We start from the raw sequence: 23,603 nt of genomic DNA, 5'->3' as shown, positions 1-23,603 counted from the left end.
ATATGTCCTCTCAAAGGCTTCAGAAGCTGCTGGCCTAGCGGCTTCAGTGCCCTTTCCACTCCCAGTAAGCCCTGGTATAGCAGAAGAGGGAGGGAGAGGCCAGGAGGGACAGTGACTCATCACTCCCCATCACACCTTCCTGTACTCCCCCTTCCTCGATGTGGGGGGCCAAATTGCAGATTAAGAGGGATTTTCACTTCAGGGGCTGTTGATGAGAAAGGAGGGACATTTGGAAGACTCTAGAATCCTTGGAATTAGCCATCAAGGGGAAAGCCCCCAGGGTGGTGGAGCCTAGAGGGTGGGAACTGAGCCTTGGAGGGGAAGGAGGAAACATCTTTTGCTGGAGCACCTGCTGTGCATGGCCTTGTGCTGAGTTGCAAGCCTGTGAGGAAGGGAACATGAGGAAATTGAGGCATGGCCTGGGGTCCCTGCTTTGAGGTCAAAGTGCCTGTCTGACCCTGCTGGGACTCTCACCTCCTTAAGCCGCAGTATCCCAACTCTCTTGGCCAAGCCTTGCCGTGGCACATTTGACGTGGCTGTGCCACCCCGGGGGTAATGCCCCAGCACGAGTAAACCATGTAGTCATATCCCTCCTATTAAAGAAGCAGGGGGGCCTCACTGGGGGCCAAAGTCCTGGTGGTTGTCCCCCTGCTGGGGCCTCAGCTCCCATTCTGAGCCAGGATAAGTGGCTGTTGGGATGATTTTTCCCTAAGAGGGCCCTTCTCGATATCCTCTCTGTTTTCGCCAGGCTCTGAGAGGCCTTGAGCTTCCACAACAGGACCAGTCAGGGGCCTCAGGAATCAGAGGAGAGGGAGCTGCCTCTTTCAGGCTCTGGATGCTCCAGGAGCTTGCTCGGCCGTCTCTGCCCTGATGCATCTTAGCAATTGAAGGGCCGCACGTGCAAGGCAGAGGCCAAGACACTCACCACAGGCCATGTAGACAGACAAAGTGACGCAGGCATTCAAATGCAGAGGGTCTGTCTCTAATGTGCCTCTTGGTTTGAGAACTCAAGCAGCCCGCCTGCTCTATTCACGTTTCCGGAGTCCTGCGCTAGTGGGCTGGGGAGGCCCTGCCTGCCTCCTCCATCACGTGCCTCCCGATTCTCAGAGGCCTGAGTCCGGCTTTGGGGAACCTGCTGGGATAAGTGGTGTTAAAGCGGGCAGGGAGGCCTGGGCGGCACCCTGGGCAGCCCTGGCAAGGGCCCTCGTCCTCCCCATCCTGCAGACACACACCCACCCACCTGTCAGGTGTGGCGTGGAGCTTGGACCCATTGACAGAGCAGGATGCTGAGGCCCCACACTTTCCCCTTGCTTGCAAAGGGACCACCATCATGTGAGGTCACTACAGAAGGGACTCCAGGACCCTCTCTACCTACTCCCTGAACTCCATCTTGTATGGAATGTCTTCCCGGAAGCATCCCATCACCCAGGACAGTGCCTCTCAACTCTGAACATCATGGCGCCTTCTAACTCAACAGGAACATCTCAGACCTTCTTTTACCTATTCGAAGGAGATATGTATTTTGAAATTATATATGTAAAATACATGAGTATGAATTCAACATATTTTATAGTAAATGAGTTATGTATCATGAGTTCAACTGCACCCAAAAGCAATGGCAAAATTACAAATGTCCGTTCATCTAGGAAGACAAATATTGCTCCTTCACCCACAGTTAAGTCTGCAGACCTGGCTCCCGTCCACCCTTCTGCCCTGACCCATGGGGGTCCACCACAGGCCACATCAATCCAGTTGGGCTGTTTGACTTTCAGGATACACACGACCTTCCCCTCAACCCTCAGCAAGCCAGATACACCCCCCCCAACACACTAAGAATCGCTGCTGGTGGGTCACCGAGTATTTACGGAACAGCCAGTACCTTCGAGGCACAGAGCGTTCATTGATAAGCACACTCTCTCTTCTGTCCTCTCTTCTGCTGGAGCTTTCTATGTCTCCCCATCGGACAGACAAGGAATCGGCGACCCAGCAGGGGTGGAGATTTGCCCAGTGCCACATAGAAAGTCAGCAGTGGAGGCCGAATGTGAACCTGGCTCTGACTCACAGCCCCAGACCCCACCTGCTGTCACAGCCTCTGAGGGTCGGCTTCGTCTGAAGGGGTGGCGCTCCATCCTGGGAACTCGGCAGCTCCTTGCTGCTTGGTGCCCACCTGGAGGGTCCCCCCGAGCCCACAGGAAGGCTTCGCACAGGGCTGAGGGGATAGGTGCCTCCCTCGAGGAGAGTGGCGATCCCTGCAATGAGAGACTGGCTGCTCAGTCCAGGTGGGCATCCATCAGGTGGAGGAGAACGGGAGGGGCTTCCAGGCAAAGGGCATAGCTCGGGCAAAAGTGTGGCGGTGTGAAAGAGAATGTCATCCGGGGGACTCGTGAGTAGTCAGTTGACTTTTCTGAACCATAATCGGGGAGAGCAGGAGAGGGATCTAAAGAAAAGGGTAAAGAGGCAGTGGGGAGCCACAGTAGGCTTTGGAGCAAAGCACTGTGGTCAATTTTGCTGTAGGAAGTTCATTCCCAAGGTAGGCCCTGTGATAGACTTTGGCTTTCTTCCTCTGAGCCTCACTTTCTGCTCTTCTTAGATGTCTACTTTGACAATGAATGAGAACTGAGATTAGGAAGCGCTTTGGAAACCACCAGTAGGGTCAGCCTTTATTCCCGCCCATGTGCCTGCCCCATCCACAGCCCACTCTAACCGGAGGGAAGAGCCGGGCCCCGGGACTCCCTCCCAAGGGTGATGGTCATTGCTAGAGCCCCTGAAATCCCACGTGCAAGTGGCTTCCCAGCAGGCATTTGGAACAGGAAATCTCAGGCTGCGGCTGGGCTTGGCTGCGGCCTTGTGAAAACCTGGAGGGTAGGCCTGTGCGGGCCCCTACAGCCTTGACAACGTGCTCTGGGGCAGAGCTGCCGCTCCCCGGGCTGAGCTCCAGGCCTCTCTCCCACTGGCCCGCTGTCAGGCTGCGGCCAGGCCTCCTCTCCCCTCCCAGGGCTATAGCCCCCTACTCCGTCCGCATCTGCAGACACACACTGCCCTTCTGCAGAGCCAGGCCTGCCTCCTGAGGAGCTGCCCCAAAGCCCTGGGCCTCGGCGAGCTCCCCGAGCTCCCTGTCACCAGGGCTCTGCAAGCAGAGACAGAGAGACCAGGAGGAGCCCGCCTTCCCTGCCTCACCCCTCCCCGCCAAAGCCTCCAGCCTCAGGCAGTGACCCTGGCGTGACCTTGCTGGGGCAGCAAGGCCCTCATTCTCACTTGGAAGTGAAGTCAGAGGTTGGGATTTTCAGTGCCTTTGCTCCAAGAATGTGCTGACGCTACACCAGCATGACGGGCTGTGTGCCGTGGGCTTCCGCCATGCACCCCTGCATCCCGAACTTCTGCTTCCCCGGCTGGGAAAACCGCCGCGTCCCAGGGGACGCACAAGCAACAGCCGGACTTACGTCACACCCATGGCTTGGCCAGGCCAACCATGTCTGTCATCTGACTCCCTCAAAGTCTCTCCAGCGTCATGACGCCTCAGTCACTGTTCCCTCAGGGAGGAGGAGGCCAGCGCAGGGGTGAGGGGTCTTCAAGGATCCCCAGGAGGGCTGGGGCCCTGCCCCAGGCTCTGAATTCACAGCTGTCCCCAGGCCCTGTGCCCTAGGCGCTGACTTAACCAGACTGTCTGCTGAGACGCTGACCGCACAGTCCCCTGGGGACATCATCAGGGGTTCTTGTCTGCCACCAGACACCCCTGATTCCTCACATGGCCTGACACCAGCTTCGGGAAATGAGGCCTGCTCCAGGGCAACCTAGGGCAGGGTGGCATTGGCTCCAGGACCCAAGGGTGGCGCCCAGAGTGGTGCTCTCTCTGGGCCTAAGCCTTCTCCAGCAAGACCACCTGGATGGGGGCGGGTAAGTGTCGCTCGCAGGCGTGTTCTTGTCATGGACTTTCTGACCCTCCGGGGCTGGAACAGAACTGTGAAGTCATCTTGGGGAAGGGTCTTGCCACAAACAGTGGTCACAGCACTGTGTGCCCCTCCACACCTCCATGCCTCAACTTTCTCATCTTTAAAATGGTGACAATACCGGCAGGTACCTCTGGGGGTGTTAAGGGGATCAGAAGAGTTAAAAAAATGAGATTATAGTGTGTATGTTATCTCTGGCTCTTACAGCAACCTTGCGAAAAAACAGTCCCTGTCTTGTGGATGAGGAAATGCCCTGGCGAGAGATCAGGGGACCAACCCAAGTCGCTGCATGAGTGGGTTTCGAGTCCACAGCTAAGTTTAGGTCTGCACCCCCCTCCCTGCCTGTGCCTGGGTGGCTCGGTGGGGCTACACTGAAACCTGCCTCTGGGAGCCCAAGAGAGCTGATGCGGGCCCTGCTCTTCCCGCCAGAACCTCAGAATGGGCAGCAGCCTGGTTTCTGGGATTCAGAGAGAGAGGGGTGGGTTCCCCCCAACCCAGTGAGCCTGCTGTGTGGGGGAGAAAGAGAGCCCAGAGCAACTCGTAGTAGATGGTTGTGCCTAGTGGTGTGCAGGATCCCCACTAGGGGGGAGAGATTGTGTGAGACTCTGTGTGTGTGTGATGGGAAGGGCCATGTATGTGTGTATGAAATTACACATGTGACTTCGTGTGTTGACAGTGTGTGTGACAGTGTGTGTGACCATAACCACGTGTGTGACCATGTGCGCATACACAGCCTGCATCTGTCCAGGTGTTGTCCGTACATGAGACGGCACAGGATATCAGTGATGTGACCTGGAATAGAACGTGCATGTGTGTGTGCATCTGCGTGCGAAGGTTACATCACCCCAGGGCTCGGGACTGGACGGGAGCTTTGTTACACCTTCTGATGGGCTGCGAGCCAATCAGCGGGGCCGCATTGATCCAGACAGTGGTGGAAGCTGTGTGACCTTGGGCAGGTCTCTACCCCTATCTGAGCTTTGTCTGTCAAGGGAGTTGGACCCGGCGGTATGTAAGCCCGTCTCCCTGGGCACCAGCACCTTGCTGTGGAAAAGGTGGAGGCTCAGGGTCACTGGACTTGTGCAGAAGGACTGGAAATGGTCATGGGTCATGGACATGCCACCAGGCACATCCAGTCATTCCTGTGAGATAGTTACTGAGTAGATTTCCTGTGCTGGGGCTGGAGCGACATTAGTGAATACAACACATATACCAGCCCGTAGGGAGTACCTTACCTTCTAGTGGGAGGGGATGTAATAAATCAGCAACTAGCATCGTGTGCTGGAAGGTGGTGAATGGAGATAAGGACAGCAGAGTTGAATGGGCATAGCAGCGCCTGGCCGGGGTGGGTAGAATTTGAAATAAGGGCATCAGCATGGACCTCATTGAGAAAGCGAGGCTTCATGCAGAAGGTGTTAGCACAGGTGTTCCCTGCTGTGCACTCCCTTGGCTCTCTCCTGGGAGACTATATCCAGGGTCTCTGGTCTGTTTCTTGGAGGACAGCAGCTCTGTCTGCTTCCCCCTCTGCTTCCTCAAAACCCAGCCACCACTTGGCCTACAATGCGGCTAGGAACCCTTGATCTGAATGACTGATGCAGGGTCTAGAGCAGCAGCCTTGAACTTGGGATCAGAGGGCCTTGTCACCCTCATTCCCCGGGAGGGGGAATCCTTCCCGGCACCCCCCCCTCGGGGGGGAATGCCAGCCCCTCTGGCCCTGGCGTGCACGACATACCCGGGGGGGACAGACCTCACTGTGTTGATTGCCCAGCACGGCGTCCACACCAGGCCCAGAACTCCCTCTGCTGCCAAATTCCAGGGCTGGAAATAATGAGGCAAATTGTCCCTCACCGCTGATTGACTTTCAAGTCGCTCTGCTAAACTGGGTGCTCTTGAAGTTTTAGCAAGTCTCCCGAGGACCCCAGGCAGCTTCAGTTTCAGCCTTGTAAAGAACCGTTAAGATCCAATCAAAATAAATAAAATCAGATCCAGGAAAGCTATGTGTTTGTGACTGCAGACGAAACACTCAGGATATTCATGCTGAAGCCCAGCACCCCGCTTTTCGCAGGGATTCCTTACACCAGACTGGCGCGGCCCCGTGATCTCAGCAGCATGTGCTCTCCGAGGCCTGGGGCCCTTGTGAGCCTCTTGCCCCAGTGTGATGGGAGAGGGGAGTGCAAGGCTGCAGTGCAGACGGTGGGACTCACAGGATAGTCCCACAGGCCGGGCTGCCTGGCAGCTCGGGGGACTCTGGCCCTGTACGCCTGCAGTGGCATAAACACAAGCAGTGGCCTCGAAACCCGTGGCATAACCACGGAATCAGAAATTCCCAATCGTAGGATGCCAAGTCCTCGAGTGGGAGTGACGCCCCATGGACTAGCAGGTCCTCAGGTGTCGGAACTACAGAGAGGCAAGTCGGGGGAATTAAATCCCAACTCGGAGAATCCCCATGTAGCCCAAAGGGACCTCCTTCTGAATGCTCTCAGCCCACCCCACCTTGCTCTTCTGGACACCCTGGGAAGCAAATAATGGCACCGGCGTATTCTCCCCTTTCCTCCCCCTGCTGGGGGGGCTGCTTCCTGCTCAGCCAACCACCCCCTCACTGGCTCCACATACATCCCCCCAACCCCCAGCCTTAATGATACCCTCTATTCGATACTTCAGCTGGAATTTTTTGATCAAACCCTGGAAAGAAAAATCCGGTGCAATGCCAGGAAGCCCGTCTCCACTCCTCAAGTTCAGGGAAATTTGCAGGGGAGCCACTGAGGCCTTCCCGCAGGGAGATGCGTGTGCCCCGGAAGTCAGTGTGAGCAGCACCCTCCTGCAGGGAGGAAAAGCTGGTCCCCAGCAGGAGAGGAAATCACTCAGGGTCACTCCAGGGAAGAGGTCAGAGGTGGCTTTGGAAGACAGGCCCCGGTCCCCACTCCCACTCTCGGGCCACCTGATCCTTCCAAGGGCTGTATTCATCCTTGACTAGGTGGCGGCCTGTTTCCAGTCACCAGGCTGCACCAGGTCCGAGCCAGGGGCTCAGATGGGGCCTGCCTCCGTCCTGCCGGTGCCAGGCCGTGCTTGCAGGCAGGCCGGCCCAGGGCCGAGCTCGTCCAGCCCAGGCTGCGCTGCCCCCCACATTTGGCGTGCTGAAAGGCCCCCTTGTGCGGCCGCCGAGCCTCCCTGCCGCAGCGCGCAGCCCTGTTCTCTTACCTCATAAACGGCTAATTTGTTACATATTTTCTGACGCTGTAAATGGGAGAACAAAGACCTTTTCTCTCTCATATTTTCATTCAATTATGTTTGTGGGGGAACCTGATCCCCTTCAAAGGGGGGCCGGGGAGCTGAGGGAAGCCTCCCAGGCTTGCTGACCTCCCGGGCCTGCTCCCAGGCCCAGACCCCCGGGACCAGCTGCCTGCTGCTCCACGGGGAAGGAGGTGAGGGGCCCCCTTGGTGTCCCGTGAAGGGACTAGACCCTCATCTTCAGCACCGATGCCGGTCTCAGGAGCAGGCTGGTGTCTCCAGCAGGAGACGAAGCTTCAAGGAGGCAGGCATTAGGGCTCTAGAAGGACGGCCCTCTCCACATTCGTGGGCTGGGATGGCCCAGGCCTGCAGGTGAGGGATGAACTCCCAGCCCCTCTCTCTGTACCTGTGGCATGTTCCGCATGTCCCGCATATTGGTTCTTCCTAATTCTGGAACCAGGGAGCAAGGAAGATGTGGCCCCTGGGGGCTCTTGGAGGGCTGGCTGCCCAAGGGTATCTTTCTGACACCCCAGCATCTCTGTCTTTCCCTCCCTTTTGTGGGTAACTTGAGAGTGGCAAGTCCCAGAGTAGGTCCCAGAGGTTTTAGGAGGAAAAAAGTAGATCTGTTTCCCTTCATCCTGTCTACACAGCAGTGGGCTGCAGACCAGATTGTGGCTAAAATGGCCAAACTGTCTTGATTTGTCTACTGCTTCCTTGCTGTGTGATCTCAGGCAAGTCATGGAGCCACTCTGTGCCTCCTTTACCTCATCTGTAAAATTAGGATTAAAATTCTAAGTACTTCACAGGGTTGTTGGGGGCTTCAGTGAAATAATATTTGAGAAGAGTTTTGTGCAGTGTCTGGCATGGAACAAATGACTAGCCTGTGATAGTAAAATTGTTATTGGGATAAGCAGACATTAAACAAATGATTACATCCATAGATGAAGGAAGAATACAGGGTAGCAAAGCTGCGTGGGGCTCCCTGAGCTGATTGGGGCATCACGGAAGTTTTCAGAAAGTAATGAAGGCTTGAACCATTATCTGAAATATAAGGAGGAATTAATGAAGCAAAAGAAAGGGTGATGAAAAGGGCATGCTTGGCAGAAGGACCTGTATGTGCAAAGGCCCTGAAGTGGGAAAGAAATAGCATATTCCAAAAAATCAGTAAAGGCAACATGTTGACAACACAGAGCAAAGAGGACAGGAAGTGAGATGAATCAAAGGAACACGCATGGCCTCTGCCAAGCAGAGCTAAAAGTCCTGTTTGAAGAAGTCAGTTGTTATTCCTAGAGCAGAGCAGAGCCATGAAGTATTTAAGCCTGGGAGTGCTATGGTCTCATTTATGTTTTTATGGTTTTTTTGTGTTTTGTTTTGTTTTTAAGTTTGCACCCACACACACCATCACTTTTCCCTGTTAGGCCGAGGACCAGTGGGTCCAGCATCAGGTCAGGGATGCTCAGGGTATAGTAGTATGCAGCCCACATCCTTGTCCTCAAGGCCCAGGATCACCCCGAGCAGCACTCTCCAACAGCAAGGAGAAATAATAGTAAAAGGGAATGTGTAGAGAGAGAAGACACACCCATATCAGGGCCAGGTCTAAACCTGGACCATGGAGAATGATTGATGGAACTGCTTGGTATCAGGAAGCGGGGAGTGGAAATCGTGCTGCTCTCAGTGTTCCCAAAGACTGCTGTCCAGCTCCTGGCCCAGAGGGGATGTCTGTTACATGTGCAAATGTCAGTCTGTGGTTAGGCCTCTTCATGGCATGGATAATGCACAGGGAAGACTTTACACCCTGTCCTGAATCTGTCTTCTATCCATCCATCATCAATCAATCAATCAATCAATCATCTACCTTCTATGTACCTATCTTTATCTCCACCTGCAACGCTCTCCTTCACACATGTGTACACACACATTCTTATACAACCCCTGTTCACTTAGACACCCCAAGACAGAAAGAAACTCTGGACTGCTGCTCCCCTTTCCAAGTTCACAAAAGAAGAAGGCAGACACAGGCTGCAGCTGAAAAGAGGCCTCCTTGGAGAAGGTGTGCTTACAGGCAGGGCCGGACAGACACGTGGGTGTGCATGAGTGGGGACCAACAAGGAGTCCTGCCCTCCATATGGTGGGGCCCAGGGGGCAGTTCCGGGAGGGGCAGTGGAGTGCGGAATTGGGCCTGGGACCCCATGAGAAGGCTGCCAGCAGAGAGCTAGGTAAGAGGCTGGAACACTTCTCCTTCTGACCACAGTGAATCCTGGAGGCAGACTGGCCCAGCGCTCTTGGGGGTCTTTCTCTGTTCCCACAGGCCCATAATCCACCTGCCCTCCCAGGTCAGAGGGGCGTAGAAGGAAACTTGGGTAGCACTGAGTGCTTCCTGTCTGCAGAGTAAGCAGCCCTTTGCTCCCCCAGAATGTGTCTGCCTTCTCTGTATTCTTTTCCCAAGACCCAAGGCTCAGGTTTCAATTTCTCATTCTTTTGCCTCAGGTCTAAAAACATTTTCCTTTTCTGCGAAGGGGGGAAAGCAAGGAGGAGGGGGCAGAGGAGACCTGAGCTGCCCAAGTAAAACAGACACAAGCCTCACTCCTGCCTTAGTCTGCGTCCCCTACTTGCTGTGTGACCTTGGGCACCTTCCTGCCCTCTCTGGGCTTCAACATCCCCTCCATAGAGTGAAGAGCCTCTGCAAGATCCAAGACCCCTCCCTCACCTGACCTTTTCAACTTTTCCATCCTGCTGCCGGGATGTGTCACCTTTGAACAGGTGAAAGATGGGAGACATGGGGACGCATTTTACTTTTGTCCATGAGGCCAAGTTTTATGTCGCTGTCTCCTTTGATGTACACTACCAAGAGGGTCCATCCCCCAGGGCTGTCAAGGCCATCAGCCCCACACCAGCTCCTGAAGAAACCCCTGCCATCAGTCTACTTTCTTTCCTGCCATTCTTAACCAGCACCTTCTCTGTCCAGCTGCTCCCCTGAATGAGGCTCAAGCCTTCCTGAAGTGGAGGAGGGCTGGTCCCCAAAATTCGGAGCAGGGAGGGGGGCAGCAGTGGGCAAGGAAAGACACTCAGAGCCCTGAGTTGGAGGGTTCTAAACCAGGAAGGAACTGGAATCTGAGCCCACATTTACTTCCTCCATGCACCCCCGGAACCCCAGGGCCAGGTGGGGACTCCTCACCTCTCCTGGCCCAGAGAGGGCCACAACTGTCTCCTGCCTGCAATTCATGCTTCTCCTATCCTTTCTCCATGAAGCAGCTCCACGAAGCAGCTTCTCAGTGGAAAGCCTGGCTAGTCACTCCCTGTTTGATCACTTCTGGGCCTTCTTGCCTTTCCTTGGGTGAAGCCTGAGCTCCACATTCCTCCTCCGCACCCACTCCAGCTCATGGGGTCATCCACACATTTCCCCCAAGTGGCCAGCTTCCCCGGGCCTTTGCATGGACATCAACACCACCTGGAGTTCCTTTTCTTTCTCTTCCACATGACAAAGGCACACTCCCACAGACATGCCATAGACACCACTGCAGATCGGATTGCCTCCTCCGAATCCCGGATGTGGTCCTCCCCCGGCAGGATGAGTCCCTCCTGCTGCAGCTCCCTCCACCCCAAGTTCATCCTCGTGCCCAGTTTTCACACGGTGTGTTAACATCTTGTTGCAAGGCTTCCTTGGGCACCTCCTTCCTTGCTCCACTCCGCCTCTGACCTTGAGCTCTTTGACAATAGACATGGTACTGATTTGGTTCTATGGCCTCAGTAGCTGACGCAGAGCCTGGCGGTAATCCACACTGGAGGAGTGAATGAGAACCCAGTCCACACGTGCAGGCTTCTGCTTCTTCTCAGAACAGCCCTGCTGCTGCTTAGGGGAACAGAAGTGTCTTAAAATGCCCTAAGGAAGGATGATTATGTTTACAATGTTTTTAGGGGGCTAGTTCACTAGCCAGGGAGGACAAATCCTATTCTCCCCACTTACAGATGGGTGAACTAAGGCTCAGAAAGGGGAAAGGTCTGTCCCACCGTCTCGTAGCAAAGTATCACCAGAAAAGCCAGAGTAGGAACTTCATGTGGCCTGCACAGAGCAGGACCGACATTTGAACCCGGGCCAGAGCCCTGCCCTTCCTGCTGCTAGACACACTACTCCATCCCTGAAGCAGTTGGTAGCCTGCAGTGGTGTAGCCGACAAGCCATTTCACTCATCAGCAGGGAGCGCTCCCAGGGCCAGCCCTCGCCTCTGGTCCCAGGCCCCCCGGAGGTGCCCATTCTGGTGCCGTCCTCCCTGGCGGCTGCCGGGAACCCAGAGCGGAGGTCCTCACGCTGCTGGAGGGCCTGTGAGACCAACCCCCTCCTACCGCCTGTACATCAGTAATTGCCGTGTGGTCAGACCAGAAGGAATTAGACAAGCCCTCAAGGAATTTCATACTGATTTTGCAAATGAAAATGGAGCTTTGCCTTTTGAAGTCTAGGCAGCTGTGTCAGCAGGCAGGTCTGAGACAGCAGGGACAAGGAAAGCTACAGCTTACGACCTGTGGATCAGCCGCTTCATAGTAATGATGATGGTGGGGGCCGCCGTGGTCACCGCTGACTGACCGCCTGCCGTGCACACCGTTGTCCCTGTGTGGGGGTCAGTCTGCGCCTCTGGGGTCCCCACTGTGTCAGCCTCACAGCTGATGATCCTGCTGAGAAAGGCCAAAGGGCCGAGTCCTCCAGCCGGTGGAGTGTAGAGCTCATGGGCTGACATGGAAGGCCCTCCACCCTGGCCCCTCTCCGGGCCTAACTCCGGACACAGGCACTTTAAGAACAGCATGCACTTCCAGGCCCCTTGACCTTGAATGCGCTTCCCTCCCAGGGCCTGCACAGCCCAGCCTGAAGCTACTTCCTTCACCAATACCCAGGCTGCCTCACAGACGCCCCTCCCAAAGGCCCCATTTTTTCCTTTTATCATGAACTTAGCACCCCGTCTTAGAACTGCCTGTTTGTCCATCTCCTCCACTGCCTGGATATTCCTTAGCTTTATGCATGAGACTAGTTTGGCCTAGATAATTCTCTGGGTCTTTCTGATCCATTTTGCTCTTTTTTCTCCACCTGCAGTGTTTATTCAATTTAGGAGATCAGATGTGGTGACTGGGGAGGAAAGACGTTTCATGGCTGAGCATGGACCGTGGGGCAGGGGGGACTGGGTGCGCTCAGCCCGGCAGAGCTGAGACACTTGTCCCATCTACCTGCTGATGGGGAGCATGGAGGTCACTTACTTTCCTAAGCTTGATTTCCCTGCAGGTAAAAGGGGGTGGCTCACCGGGACCTCACACAGCTCTTGGGAAGAATAAACAAGCTTCCATATGCAAAGTGCCTAGAACCATAGACTGTTTAAATCGTGTGGTGGTGGGGTAGTACTGTCCTAAAGTGTTAGGCTCACAGAACCTGACTCCCAGAGCGGAGAGGTGCCCCCACACTCTCGTGTTTCAGAGGGGACCCCAGGGGACCTGGAGAGTGTGTCCTGGAATTGATCTGGGTCAGAGCCAGCAGCACCAGAATCTGGGTCTCCAGCCTGTCTCGGGCTTACCTGTGCCTCAAACTGAAAGCCAGAGGACCCCTTTGCCCTCCAACAGAACAGACCCCATGTCAGCTCCCTTCCTGGAGACCCCCAAGAAGGGCCTGTCCCTTCCCCCATACCCAGCCTATCAGCCTCCCTACCAAGCAGAACACTAATCTCCTCGTGTGGGTGGCTCCGGATTTATGAGCATTTCCTGGCATGACTTGAAGGACAGAAGAGGAACGCTGGGATCTTTAAGGGTGGTCTTTGGGTGGAGAAGCTAGGCGTTCGGAGAAAAGAAGGGAAGAAAGCTAGGGTGACTCAGCCTCCGCTGCCTGCCCAGGAAAGCACAGAGGGCTCGCCCAGCCCACACTGCAGTGCGGAGGGAGGATGTGGCCGGCACCACCGGGGCCCGGCCGGCCGGTGGGCGTTCACGGAGCCGGACCGGCGGCACTGGAAGCCAAGTCCAAGGTTCTTTGGGTTGTGGCTGGGGTTTGGGATGGGGATGGCGAGGGGAAGCGAGGAGCTGCTCACTTGCTCACCCTTCAGGAGGAAGACAAAGCTGCCTTCATCTTCCCTCTGATCTTACTTACTCCTGTCCCCCTGGATTCCAGATCAGAAGGGTTACCACAGCATTCCTCTGCTCAGACTGCAGGCCTTCCTGTCTCACTCAGGGAGAGCCAAAGGCTTTCAAGGGCCACAGGCCTTAAGGGATGTGTTCCTCTCTGCCCACCTCGCCCTACCTCCATCTATGTTCTGGAAATCCTCTTTCCTCTCCAATGGACCCTCTGTTCTCCCTTCCCAGAGCCCAGAGCTGCTGGGACATTGCCTGGCCTCCTTTGTCCTGATGTCAGTGGGGAGCGCTGGCAGGAGGGGAAGAGAGCTGGGACAGTTCGTGCCCCCTCCTTCCTCTCTGTCCTGCTAGGCCAGGGAGGGGTAGCTGTGCCATCCCCTGACGTTCAGGTCCATCACCGCTCGCCCCTTTCCCCTTAAGGCTTGGGGCAGGAAAGCTTCCACCGCTGCTACTCCTCAGTGCCCCACCACCCCGGTCTGCACCTCTGTCGATGTTCCATCGTTCAAAGTACTTGAGTTACCCTTGCAGTTGAACTTACTTCCTTGGAACTCCCTTCATGGACCGTGCACCATCGGTTTTCTGTTGGGTCCTGCCTGAGACAGACCTCACGACCTGTTCCCCCTCGCTCACTCCTCTCCAGTCACACTGGCCTCCTTCCTGCCTGTCACACCCAGCAGGCCTGCCTCTGCCCCAGGGCCTTTACATTTGCTGCCTCTGCCCCATACCAGTCTTCTCTCTGTGTCCACAGAACCACCTCCCTCAGCTCCTTCTCCTTCAGATCTGCAACGTCACTTCTCTCGTACCTTTACTGGGCATTATCCCCAAAATGTCAGCCCCACGCACACACACACACACACACACACACACACACACACCCCTCCTGTGCTCCTTGCCTTGTTTCCTTTTCAGCCACTATCACTCTCTAACATACATCTTTTGCTCATTTTGTTTTTATTGTCACCTTCGTCCCACTAGAGGGAATGTTGTGTTTACTGCTATACCTCCAGAGCCTAGAAGAGCATCTGATCATTTCTCAGTACATACTTCCTTGATGCATGTGTGAATTGGTCTTCTGCATGGGTGGGTAAACCAGGGCCCAGGGAAGGCAAATGACTTGCCTAGACTCAGACAGACATGAGATCTCTGGTCCTCCCTGCCAAGCCAGAGCCAGTGCCTGGCTCCAGGAAACCTTGTGTTTATTTGGATGCCTGCTGCTCGGTAGCCCAGTGTCCGGAGACAGGATTCTGTCCCGGGGGCTCCGGGGACTCAGAATACTGAGCAGGAAGCAGGGAAGTTGTCGGCACTGCTTTGGTGCTGTCAGTGGGGCGAGGAGAATAAACAAATAAACCTCAGCCAGACCCCGGTGGGCTCTATCCTTTGAGGAACGCTCTCTCGGGCTGGAGAAACCTTCCCATGGGCGGATCAGCCCTGCGCACCAACCCCAGGCACTGACAGACTGATGGAGGCCCAAGGCCCCCAAGACTCAGCTTTCCTGGCTCTGGTCCCGGGATGGTACTGGGTCTGGGTAGGGACCTACTGGGGTTCTGGAATGACTAACTTGCTCCACTTTTTATTCATTCACTCTACACGTATTTCTGAAGCATTTACTATGTGTCAGGCTCTGTGCTGTCTGCTGCAGAAACAGCTGTGACCAAGTCAGACGATTTGCCTGCCCTTGGCACATCAGCAGGGGGCAAGGAGGACAAGCATGAAACAGTCGTGAAGCTGGGGGAGGGCAAAGCGTCCGAGCAGTGCTGGGTGCTCTGGGAACTTGCCCAGCCCCTGGCGCAGGGAGGCCTTCTGAGGAAGGAGCCCTATAGCCAAGTGGCAGGCAGGCGTGAACTGATGGGTAGAAAGGTGGTTTCAGGCAGAACAGAGCAAGGGGACGGCCCTGAGGCAGGGGAGAACTCAGCACGACAAATGAGAATCTGTCAGGCCAGGGCAGAGAGCCATAGCACAGGAAAGCCCTCCAGGAGGCGGGCTACCTTGGCAATCATGACCTCTCTCCCTTCCTCGTGTCAGCTCTGACCAGGCTCGTGGCTAATGTTCTAGCACCCCTCCTTCTTCTCAGCTGACCCCCACTCAGACACTGGGCCTCCCACACTGGTCTCTGTTTGTCTCTTCATGTCTGTTCTTCCTACCAACGACTGAGTGGCGGTAGCTCAGCAGGTGAGGCCCAGGGGTAGCTGAAAGAACTCAGCACCTGTCAGCTGGACCTGAATTGGAATCCCAGTTCCAGTCCATCAACTTGAGACCCTGTGCAGGAGACCTCACCATCCTCAAGGCCTGTTTCCTCAAATGTCATGGGGAAGTAACAATCCATTCCCTGAAAAGATGGTGATAGGGGATGGTTTCCTAGCATCCTTACAATGGCCCACGGAGCATGGCCTTCTAACCAGTTCTGACATCTCCCATCACTGTCCTCCTTTCTTTACTCAGCTGCCGCCACCCTGGCCTCTGCTGCTTCTCACAGTTGCACAGGGCCTTTGCACCTACTATCTCCCTTACCTTATCAACCCCTGCCCCCTTTCCTGCTTTGGTTTCTCCCTGTAACACATACTGTATTTGTCAGGGTTTTCCAGGGCAATAGTACCCCAAGTTGGATGGATAGATGGATGGGTGGGTGGATGGATGAATGGGGTGGATAGATTTCTTTTAAGAAATTGGCTTACACATTGTGGAGGCTGGCAAGTCCAAAGTCTATAGGGTAGACTGGCAGGCTGGAGACCCAGTCCAGGTTTAGTCCAAAGACAGTGTGTGGGCAGAATTCTCTTCAACAAAAGAGGTTGGCCTCTTTCTATGAAGGCCTTCCACTTATTGGATGAGACCCACCCTCATCTAATTATTCTGGAACCTAATCTGCTTTTTTCAAAGTCTATTGATTTACATGTCAGTCACCTCTAAAAAGTCTCCTCACAGAAACACCTAGAATAATGTCTGACTACCATGGCCTAGTCAAGTTAACAAATAAAATTAACCATCGTAAGTGCATCCTTTGTTAACTTGGCACTCACAAGCATCCCTTTAAACCATACTTCATTTCCAAATAAAGAAAAATAACATGGGGCACCTGGGTGGCTCAGTGGATTGGGCCTTTGCCTTTGGCTCAGGTCATGATCTCAGGGTCCTGGGATCGAGCCCCGCATCAGGCTCTCTGCTCCGAGGGGAGCCTGCTTCCCCCTCTCTCTCTGCCTTCCTCTCTGCCTACTAGTGATCTCTCTATCAAATAAATACATAAAATCTTAAAAAAAAAAAAAGATAATAACGGGTCCTAATTCCACCTAACATGATACAGCCATCCTGCGTGCAACCAGAATGGGCTTCCCAGGATGAGGAGTCAAAGCCTTTGGGTAATGCTTACTCTTCTCCTTGAAACATTGTAACTTAAATATGACAATATAAAGTTAAGAATACTTAAATACTACAATGCAAAGTCAGTATGTCTTATGCTACATGCCTGGGGCAGAAAAAAAGAAAAAGGAGACAGAAGAAAATATTTTATACACATACAAAGATTCTTGAAATAAGGAAGAAACACTCTTGAACTTTTGCTTTTGATTCTGTCTTTTGCTTCTGTCGCTGGTCCTGTGCTCATAGCTGCTATTTATAGCTTCCTCTGCTCCCACCACACTCCTTTCATCCCTTTACCTTTTGCAGGCACCTCAGCTGCTTGTGGTTCACAGCGGGTGGGGTGACCCAGACCTTCATTACCGAAGGATCCGGACCATTAGGAGTCCTGCCTGGATGGCGTTGTTGCGGTTTCGCATGACGTCGGTTAATCGCAGGGTGTGGTGATACCAGGAGGCGCCCTGAGGGATCTCGTGTGTGCCAGACAGGCTCTTCTCTCCCTCCCTGTGGGGCAGCCGTCCATTTCCCCTGCTGGTCAGGATCAGTCACGCCGGCTAGCACAGTGACGCCCGTCTTTACCTGTTGATTCGGAGGCTTGATGAGCTCAAAGTGGCCGGAGGCAGTCTCGGGCCCCAGTTCAATGGAGTCATTGTTGTATGCATCTGACGGGCCAGACACTAATACTTTACTGATCACTTTGTTTATTTTCTGTTTGCCCCAACAGGTAAGCTCAATGAGAGCAGGATTGGGGTCTGTTCTGTCGCTAACTAAATCCCCAGCATCTAGAACAGTGTCTGGCACATGGCAGGTGCTCAGTAAGCGTTGCTGAGGGGGTTGGGGCCTGTGCTGTGACTTCCCTGTGCTTTGGGGTGAGAGGTACTCATCATCCACCTCAGAGCCCAGAGCCCCAGCCTGAGAGCCAGGCCTGTCCCAAGGAGCCCTGGGTTGCAGCACGTCCTCTGGCAGAGGGCGTCTCGCTGTCTGTCCTCACACTGAGGGTGCTGGGCCAGCAAGTGAACACAAGGCTTAGGTGTTCACCGTCTCAGCCCATTCAGGACTGTTTACTAGACTAATCTGGAACAATAAACCTGTCCCCACCCTCCTGGCGCCTGCCTCACTCCATCCTAGGCCTGTGTTTGAAAACGTGTTTAAATTCCGGGCCTACACTCAGCAGACAGCACGGGCCAGCCCCAGTAAGGGGGGGCAGCCCTGGGATGCTCAGGTCCTCCCGGTGGCTGGGCCTCCACACGCGGTCATCCAGGGGGAGCAAAGTGGCTCTAGCCTCTACCCAGTGTTTGTTATTCCATGTCAAAGCTTTATCATAAACATTATCCTAGAGTGGGCCACCGCGGCTTTGGCGAGGAGGGTTTGTTATTCTAAAGTGGCCGGGGGCACAAAGCATGGAGGCCCAGGAGGCTGTGAGCTGCGCCAGGCTTGGAAATTCAGGGTGAGTGGGAGGGAGGCAGAAATCAGGGCGAGGGTCTTCTGTGCCTGTGCATGGGGCTTCAGGGGCCCCACTTACCACCCTCTACTGTCACGGTCAGTTGGGATATCTGCCTCTGAAATGAGCTCCATAGAGGTGGAGACCATGCCCAATTCATCCACCAGCCCCAGATCCCTGCAGAGAATCCACAAAAAGTAACTGTTCGTTGAATGAATGAAGAAGTGCCACTTCCCTGTATCTGTTGGAAGCACCAAGAATGCTCATGAAGAAGCACATACTCTCTTGAAGTTCCAGTCATAGGAACCTGTTCTGGAGCCAGACAGCTATCATTCAAAGCCCAGCTCTACCCCATGCAAGCCATGTGGCCTTGGGTCCCTCTGCTTCTTTGGTTTCCCGTCTATGAATCAGGACATGCACTTTGCTAGCTGTCCCCTAGGGAGAGCAAAGGGAGGCCCCAGTGGGCAGTGGGCTGATAGGAGGATGGAGTCAAGGGCTGACCTGCCCAAGCCCAAGTGCATGTCCCATCCCTCTCCAGTTCTGTCACCTTGGTGAGTACTGTCTTTGCTCTAGGGTTGGGGTTTTTTAATCTATTAATTGGAGCTAATACTAGACTTAACTTAAAGATGCTGTAAACTTTAAACAAATTAATATGAGCTTAGAAGATATCTGACCCAGAGTAAGTGCTCCATAAACATGAGGACCCTAGTAATGAACCCATGAGGACCTCTTCATGAGTTGCAAAGGATGGTTAGGAGGTGGGAGGTGGGGGGGAAGAGCATATAATTTGATCACAGTCAGGTCTCAGGCAGTCAACAATCCACCTCCCAAAATAGTTCCCAAACCTCTGCTCTCCAGCCATGACCACTGAACAAAGAGGCAGGCTCCCTGCCCTTACCAAGCTCTCAGTCTACACAGGCAGGGAATGGGGACTCACCTGAGATGGACACTTTATGGGATAAGTGCCAAGACTGGGGAAGGAGGTGGGGAGGGTCTGTGGAAAGCACCAAACATTGCCTGGGGGTCGTGGGAGTCCAGAATGATCAGTGTGAGTTTCTGTCCAAGCCCCACCACACTGGGAATGTCTCTTAAATGATCTGCTCTCAGTTTTCTGTAACACGCTAATAATAAATACTCTGTTGCTATTGTGAGCTGTTTCACAAGGCTGCAAAAGGAAGACAGGTGTGGTAACGTATGTGGGATGAACTTGGGCCATGCCAGTGAACATCCTGAAATCCATCCCCAATCTGTGGCACCACAAAGGGTCCTGGCCTGGGCGTCATGCTTGGCTTTGAGTCTGCTCTGCCCCTAGCTTCCCTGTGTGGGCTTGGGTGAAATCTCTCTTGACCACTTCGGGCCCCTGTCTCCTTTCTTCTTCTCTATGATGGGCACAGGATGAGATTGTGGTTCTCAAACTGGGTTCCGGGAGACCCATGGGTTCCACGAAAAAGCCAGGGGAGCCTCTGTTGCAGGAGGGCATTGAGCCTCTAGGACTTCAGGCTCTAGTTGTCTCCTCACATCAATTGGGAAAAGTTCCACTTTTATCTGCTCCACATAGTGAGTTCCAAGTAAGTTTCCTTTGGAAAACAGTAACAATAGAAAAGGATTCTATGGCCACAAAAAAAAGGTTTAAAAAACCGCTGGAGCTGATGACCTACACAGGCCCTTCCAGCTCCAATCTGGGAAGGTTCAAGTCTATTTTCTTCCAAGTTTTATTTACCAAGCATTCCTCCAGCTCTCACTCCACGCCAGGACTGTTCTTAGCACCCTATAGACGGTAGCGTGCTTAACTCGTTGGAACACATCCACACTCCACGAAAACCACAGGACTGTGGAAGTGACTCCATGGGTCTAGGGAGGCCCAGGGAAACCATTTCCCCTCCAGTCACGGCTTCTGGGCACCTGCATGGATGACCTCACCCCAGGCAGGTGTGCCCTGGGGTGGGGTGTGGTCGCAGGAGCCCGTGGATCCCAGCCTCGCAGGGAAGTGGAGCCTTCTAGCCTGACGTGGATGCCTTCATGCGAGGCCTTCCACACCTGTTAGGTGTGGAAGGAAGTGCCTGTTGCCTTAGTGACGTGCACAGCAACATCGCTGCCTCCTGCGATGGGTCCCAGCCACCAGGCTGCCATTGACACCCTGCACTAGGTGGCTGCAGATTGAATGTCAGGGCACTCACCAGAGCCTGGGGAAGGCCCGGAAGTGGGGTCTCCCCAGCCAGCTCATGACGGGGAGCAACCTGGGCCGCTGCACGCCAGCGCTCTCCGGCTCTCCGCCTGCCAGAATCAGAAGCGGGAGGAGGCAGGCAGAGGGGATCTCTCCAGCATGCTTGGCCCTGTTGCCCACATCAGTACGTTGTGTACCTTATTACATGAGCTTTTCTGGTCAGATTGTGTGTTCTGGAAGGAGATGGCTGATGTCCCTGGTGGGAGCTCCTGCTCCATGGTAGCAGCAGCCCCCAACTGCAGACAGAGCGCCAAAGTTCCCAGATCTCGTCTGAGGGGCTTACTGAGTAACCTTAAAAATAGGAAGCTACAGACCACAGCAGGGGGCACTAGGTGGCACTAAGGTGCTAGGGAAAGGATGGAGCGACATCTTCTCGTTAACCGGCCCTGTGCTGAGAGCTGCAGACACAAAATGAGTAGGGCGTAAGTCCTGTCTTCAAGAAGCTCAGAGCCTAGTGGGAGAGCCAAGGAGCTGAACGACAGGCATCACCTCATGTTCGCGCCGGGTTGGGGGACAGAAGCATGGTGGATCGCTTGTCCATTGTCGCAGCGGGCTGGGCAGCTCTGGCACTGGGCGTCTGCTCAGGTGTCCGGACCCGGTGGCAGGCGGGCCCTGCTGGGCTCAGCTGGCCCTACTCGCGTCGTCTGGGAGCCGACTATCTGTCGGCTGGACTGAAATGGCCTCAGTTGGGCTCTGCCTATTCCTCAGTGGGCTGGCATGGGCTGCTGTCAGAGCTGTGGAGCTGCAAGAGACAGCAGCAGCCACTGAGGCTTTCCAGGCCTCTGTATGTCCTGGTTGCTTATATCCAGAGTCCAGTGTCACAATGTCAGAATGGGAGGGAGCCAGAGAGCTCCGTGGCCAAGGCCATGAATATGCAGACAGGTTAAGGTCTGGAGCCACTGTTGTGTCCGTCTGCCACGCAAGGAGACTGCAGGGGGCCTCTGGGAGGTGCCTGACTCAGCCCCCAGGCGGTCAGAGACGCTTTCCTGAGAAGACAGTTGAGCAGAGCCTGGAAGGCCAAGTCTGGATTTGCAAGTGGAGAGCAGAGGCAGGAGGCTGTTGTGCACAGAGAACAGCATATAAGACGCCATGAGACACGAGAGTGCTGAGTAGCTGGGTGTTTGGAAACACGTGGGCTGAGTAGGAAGCAAGGTCCTCGACCACAGCAGGGTCCCGGTCACTGCCTGGCAGGCTCTGCTGAGAAGCTAGGCCTTTACTCTGAGGGCAGGAGGCCCCTGTGAAAGTTTTGAAGGGAAAAAAAAAAAAGAGGGTGGGGGAGAGACAATCAAATTTGTGCTTTCAAAAAGTGACTGTGGCAGATGACTATGGGATGGGGGGGGAGGGGTTCCTAGGGAGGGGGACAGATTGCACGGGGCCCAGCGGGAGATGCTGGGGACTGAACTGGTGAGAAGACAGGCCGGGGACCGTGGTCCGAGGTGGCAAACAGATAATGGGCAAACAGCATGCTCGAGGCCTGAGGACTGGAGGACCAGCTGGGACTGGGCTACAGCAAGAACAGACAGCTTGAGATGACCTCCAGGCCTTCTGCCCAGGAACTGCAGCAGCTTTTCCCTGAACCTGTGCTAAAGAACCCAGATCGTGGTTACATTCCTCCCCTTTTTGGCCTGAGGGGTCTGGGATACATCATCACATGAAGGTAGTTCCAGTCCCTTCCTTAGTTTTCCCATCTAAAATGGGACATTTGAGATCATCTCTTGGAGCCTTCTTGGGCAGGCTGTGTTCCATCCGAGCGTGGTCCTCAGAAGCAGTCAGACCCCTTAATGTCGTTCCTAGGAAGCCTGTGAAAATTACACATCCTGGGCTCCCCCTCAGAGATGCCAGTTCCAGGCATGAGGACTGGGCAGCGGATATCTTTGTCTGGTGCTCTGCGTGATTCTGACGCCAGGCCAGTCTAGCTAAACCGCAGCTGTGTCCCTAGGGCTCCGTATAGTGGTCCAGAGCTCAAGGAGCTTCAGTGCCAGCATGGGTCAAATTCAGAGAAGCCTGGCTCCTTGGGCCTTTGCCTGGAGTGGGGATGACTTCTGGAAGAAGTGGCCTTTGGGTGGGTCCCTGACATCTAAGTGGGTTTCCTGTTTGTTTTGCTCGTGTGTTTGTCTTGCGTTGTTTGCCCGCCTTTGATTCCCCATTAGTCTGTGCTCATTCTAGAACTTTCCTAAGCACAAGAATAAGAAAAATCTAGTTGAAAGACAAACTCACCCATCATCCCTAACCCCAGACACAGCAAGGTTCTCATTTTGCCCCATCAGTAGGTAAGATGCTGACAGCCAGAGCAGAAGCTGGGACCTGTGTGGGCAAAGGGCTGGGGATGAGAACAGGCTGAACATGTCTAGAGGCCCAGGGAAGACTTTAGGCTGCACCTGGCCCGTGCCAGGCCCCACACACCTTCCCTATTTCGGGGCCTGTTGCCCCAAAGTCCAAAGCAAGGAGGGCTGGGCCTGGAGGTGTCGGGGCCCCTGGCCTGTTCTAGAATGACAGCCCTTATTCTTCTGTCTTTCTTCTGTGCAGGTGCTGTTTGCCCTGAACCAGACTCTGCTGCAGCATGAGAGTGTGCGGGCGGGGAGCCTGCAGGCGCCCTATACCACAGAGGACCTCATCAAACACTACAACTGTGGGGATCTCAATGCTGTCATCTTCAACCACGACACATCCCAGGTGACGCTCCCCTCCTCCCACCCAGATAGCCTTTAGGTCCCCAGTTCCGAAGGCCTGGCCCATATGAATCCATTTAGCATGTATTAGATACCTACTATGTGCCAGGTGCAGGCAATTGTCTCTCTGCCATGAATAACAGGACCGTTGGGTGGGTATTCCATTTTACAGATGGGGACACTGAGGCTCAAAGAAGCAAAGAGACTTGCCCAAGCCCACACGCCCCTTAACTGTCGAGTTTGCAAGTTACCAAGTGCAGCGCTCAAGTCTGGCTTGTGCGGTAGGAGATTAGCCTGGTAAGAGTGGGGAAGCCTCTGAGAAGTTCATTTCAGCATCCAGTGAAATTAGAGGCCGGGGGAAGCAAGTTCACTGTGAGCACTTGGGCTGGAGTCCAGCTGAAGGTGTTCTGCCTTGAGTCAAGTCCTAGAGGAGAGATTACCTACAAGGGGGGGGCCGAGTGTGAGAAGCACCCCGCGAGGCTGAGCGCGACTTCACCAGGTATCCACACCACCCTCAGGACTCGAGGCCTTCTGTGTCCTGCCCTCTGCTGACCGTGTCCCAGCCCAGGCGCCCCAGCCTGTAGACCTTGTTCCACGGACCAGTGCTCCATACCACCCGCCCACTGAGGCCCCTGAGCCTCTGTTCAGTCTCCT

The 23,603-nt window shown here is 54.6% G+C and overlaps 1 protein-coding gene across 1 annotated transcript in view; it reads left to right on the top strand.

Moving 5' to 3' along the window:
• TRABD2B (TraB domain containing 2B) overlaps window positions 1-23,603 on the top strand; it is a 202,680-nt gene that overhangs the window by 141,701 nt on the left and 37,376 nt on the right. Inside the window, exon 3 of the mRNA XM_082688344.1 lies at window positions 22,807-22,953. Coding sequence (XP_082544470.1) covers window positions 22,807-22,953 — 147 coding nt within the window. The remainder of the gene's footprint in view (window positions 1-22,806; window positions 22,954-23,603) is intronic.

The sequence above is a fragment of the Mustela nivalis genome (assembly GCF_964662115.1).
Source record: "Mustela nivalis genome assembly, chromosome: 10".
Classification (NCBI taxonomy): Eukaryota; Metazoa; Chordata; class Mammalia; order Carnivora; family Mustelidae; genus Mustela; species Mustela nivalis.
Note: the sequence above shows the minus strand (reverse complement) of the source record. Positions and strands in the feature narration are given on the sequence as shown.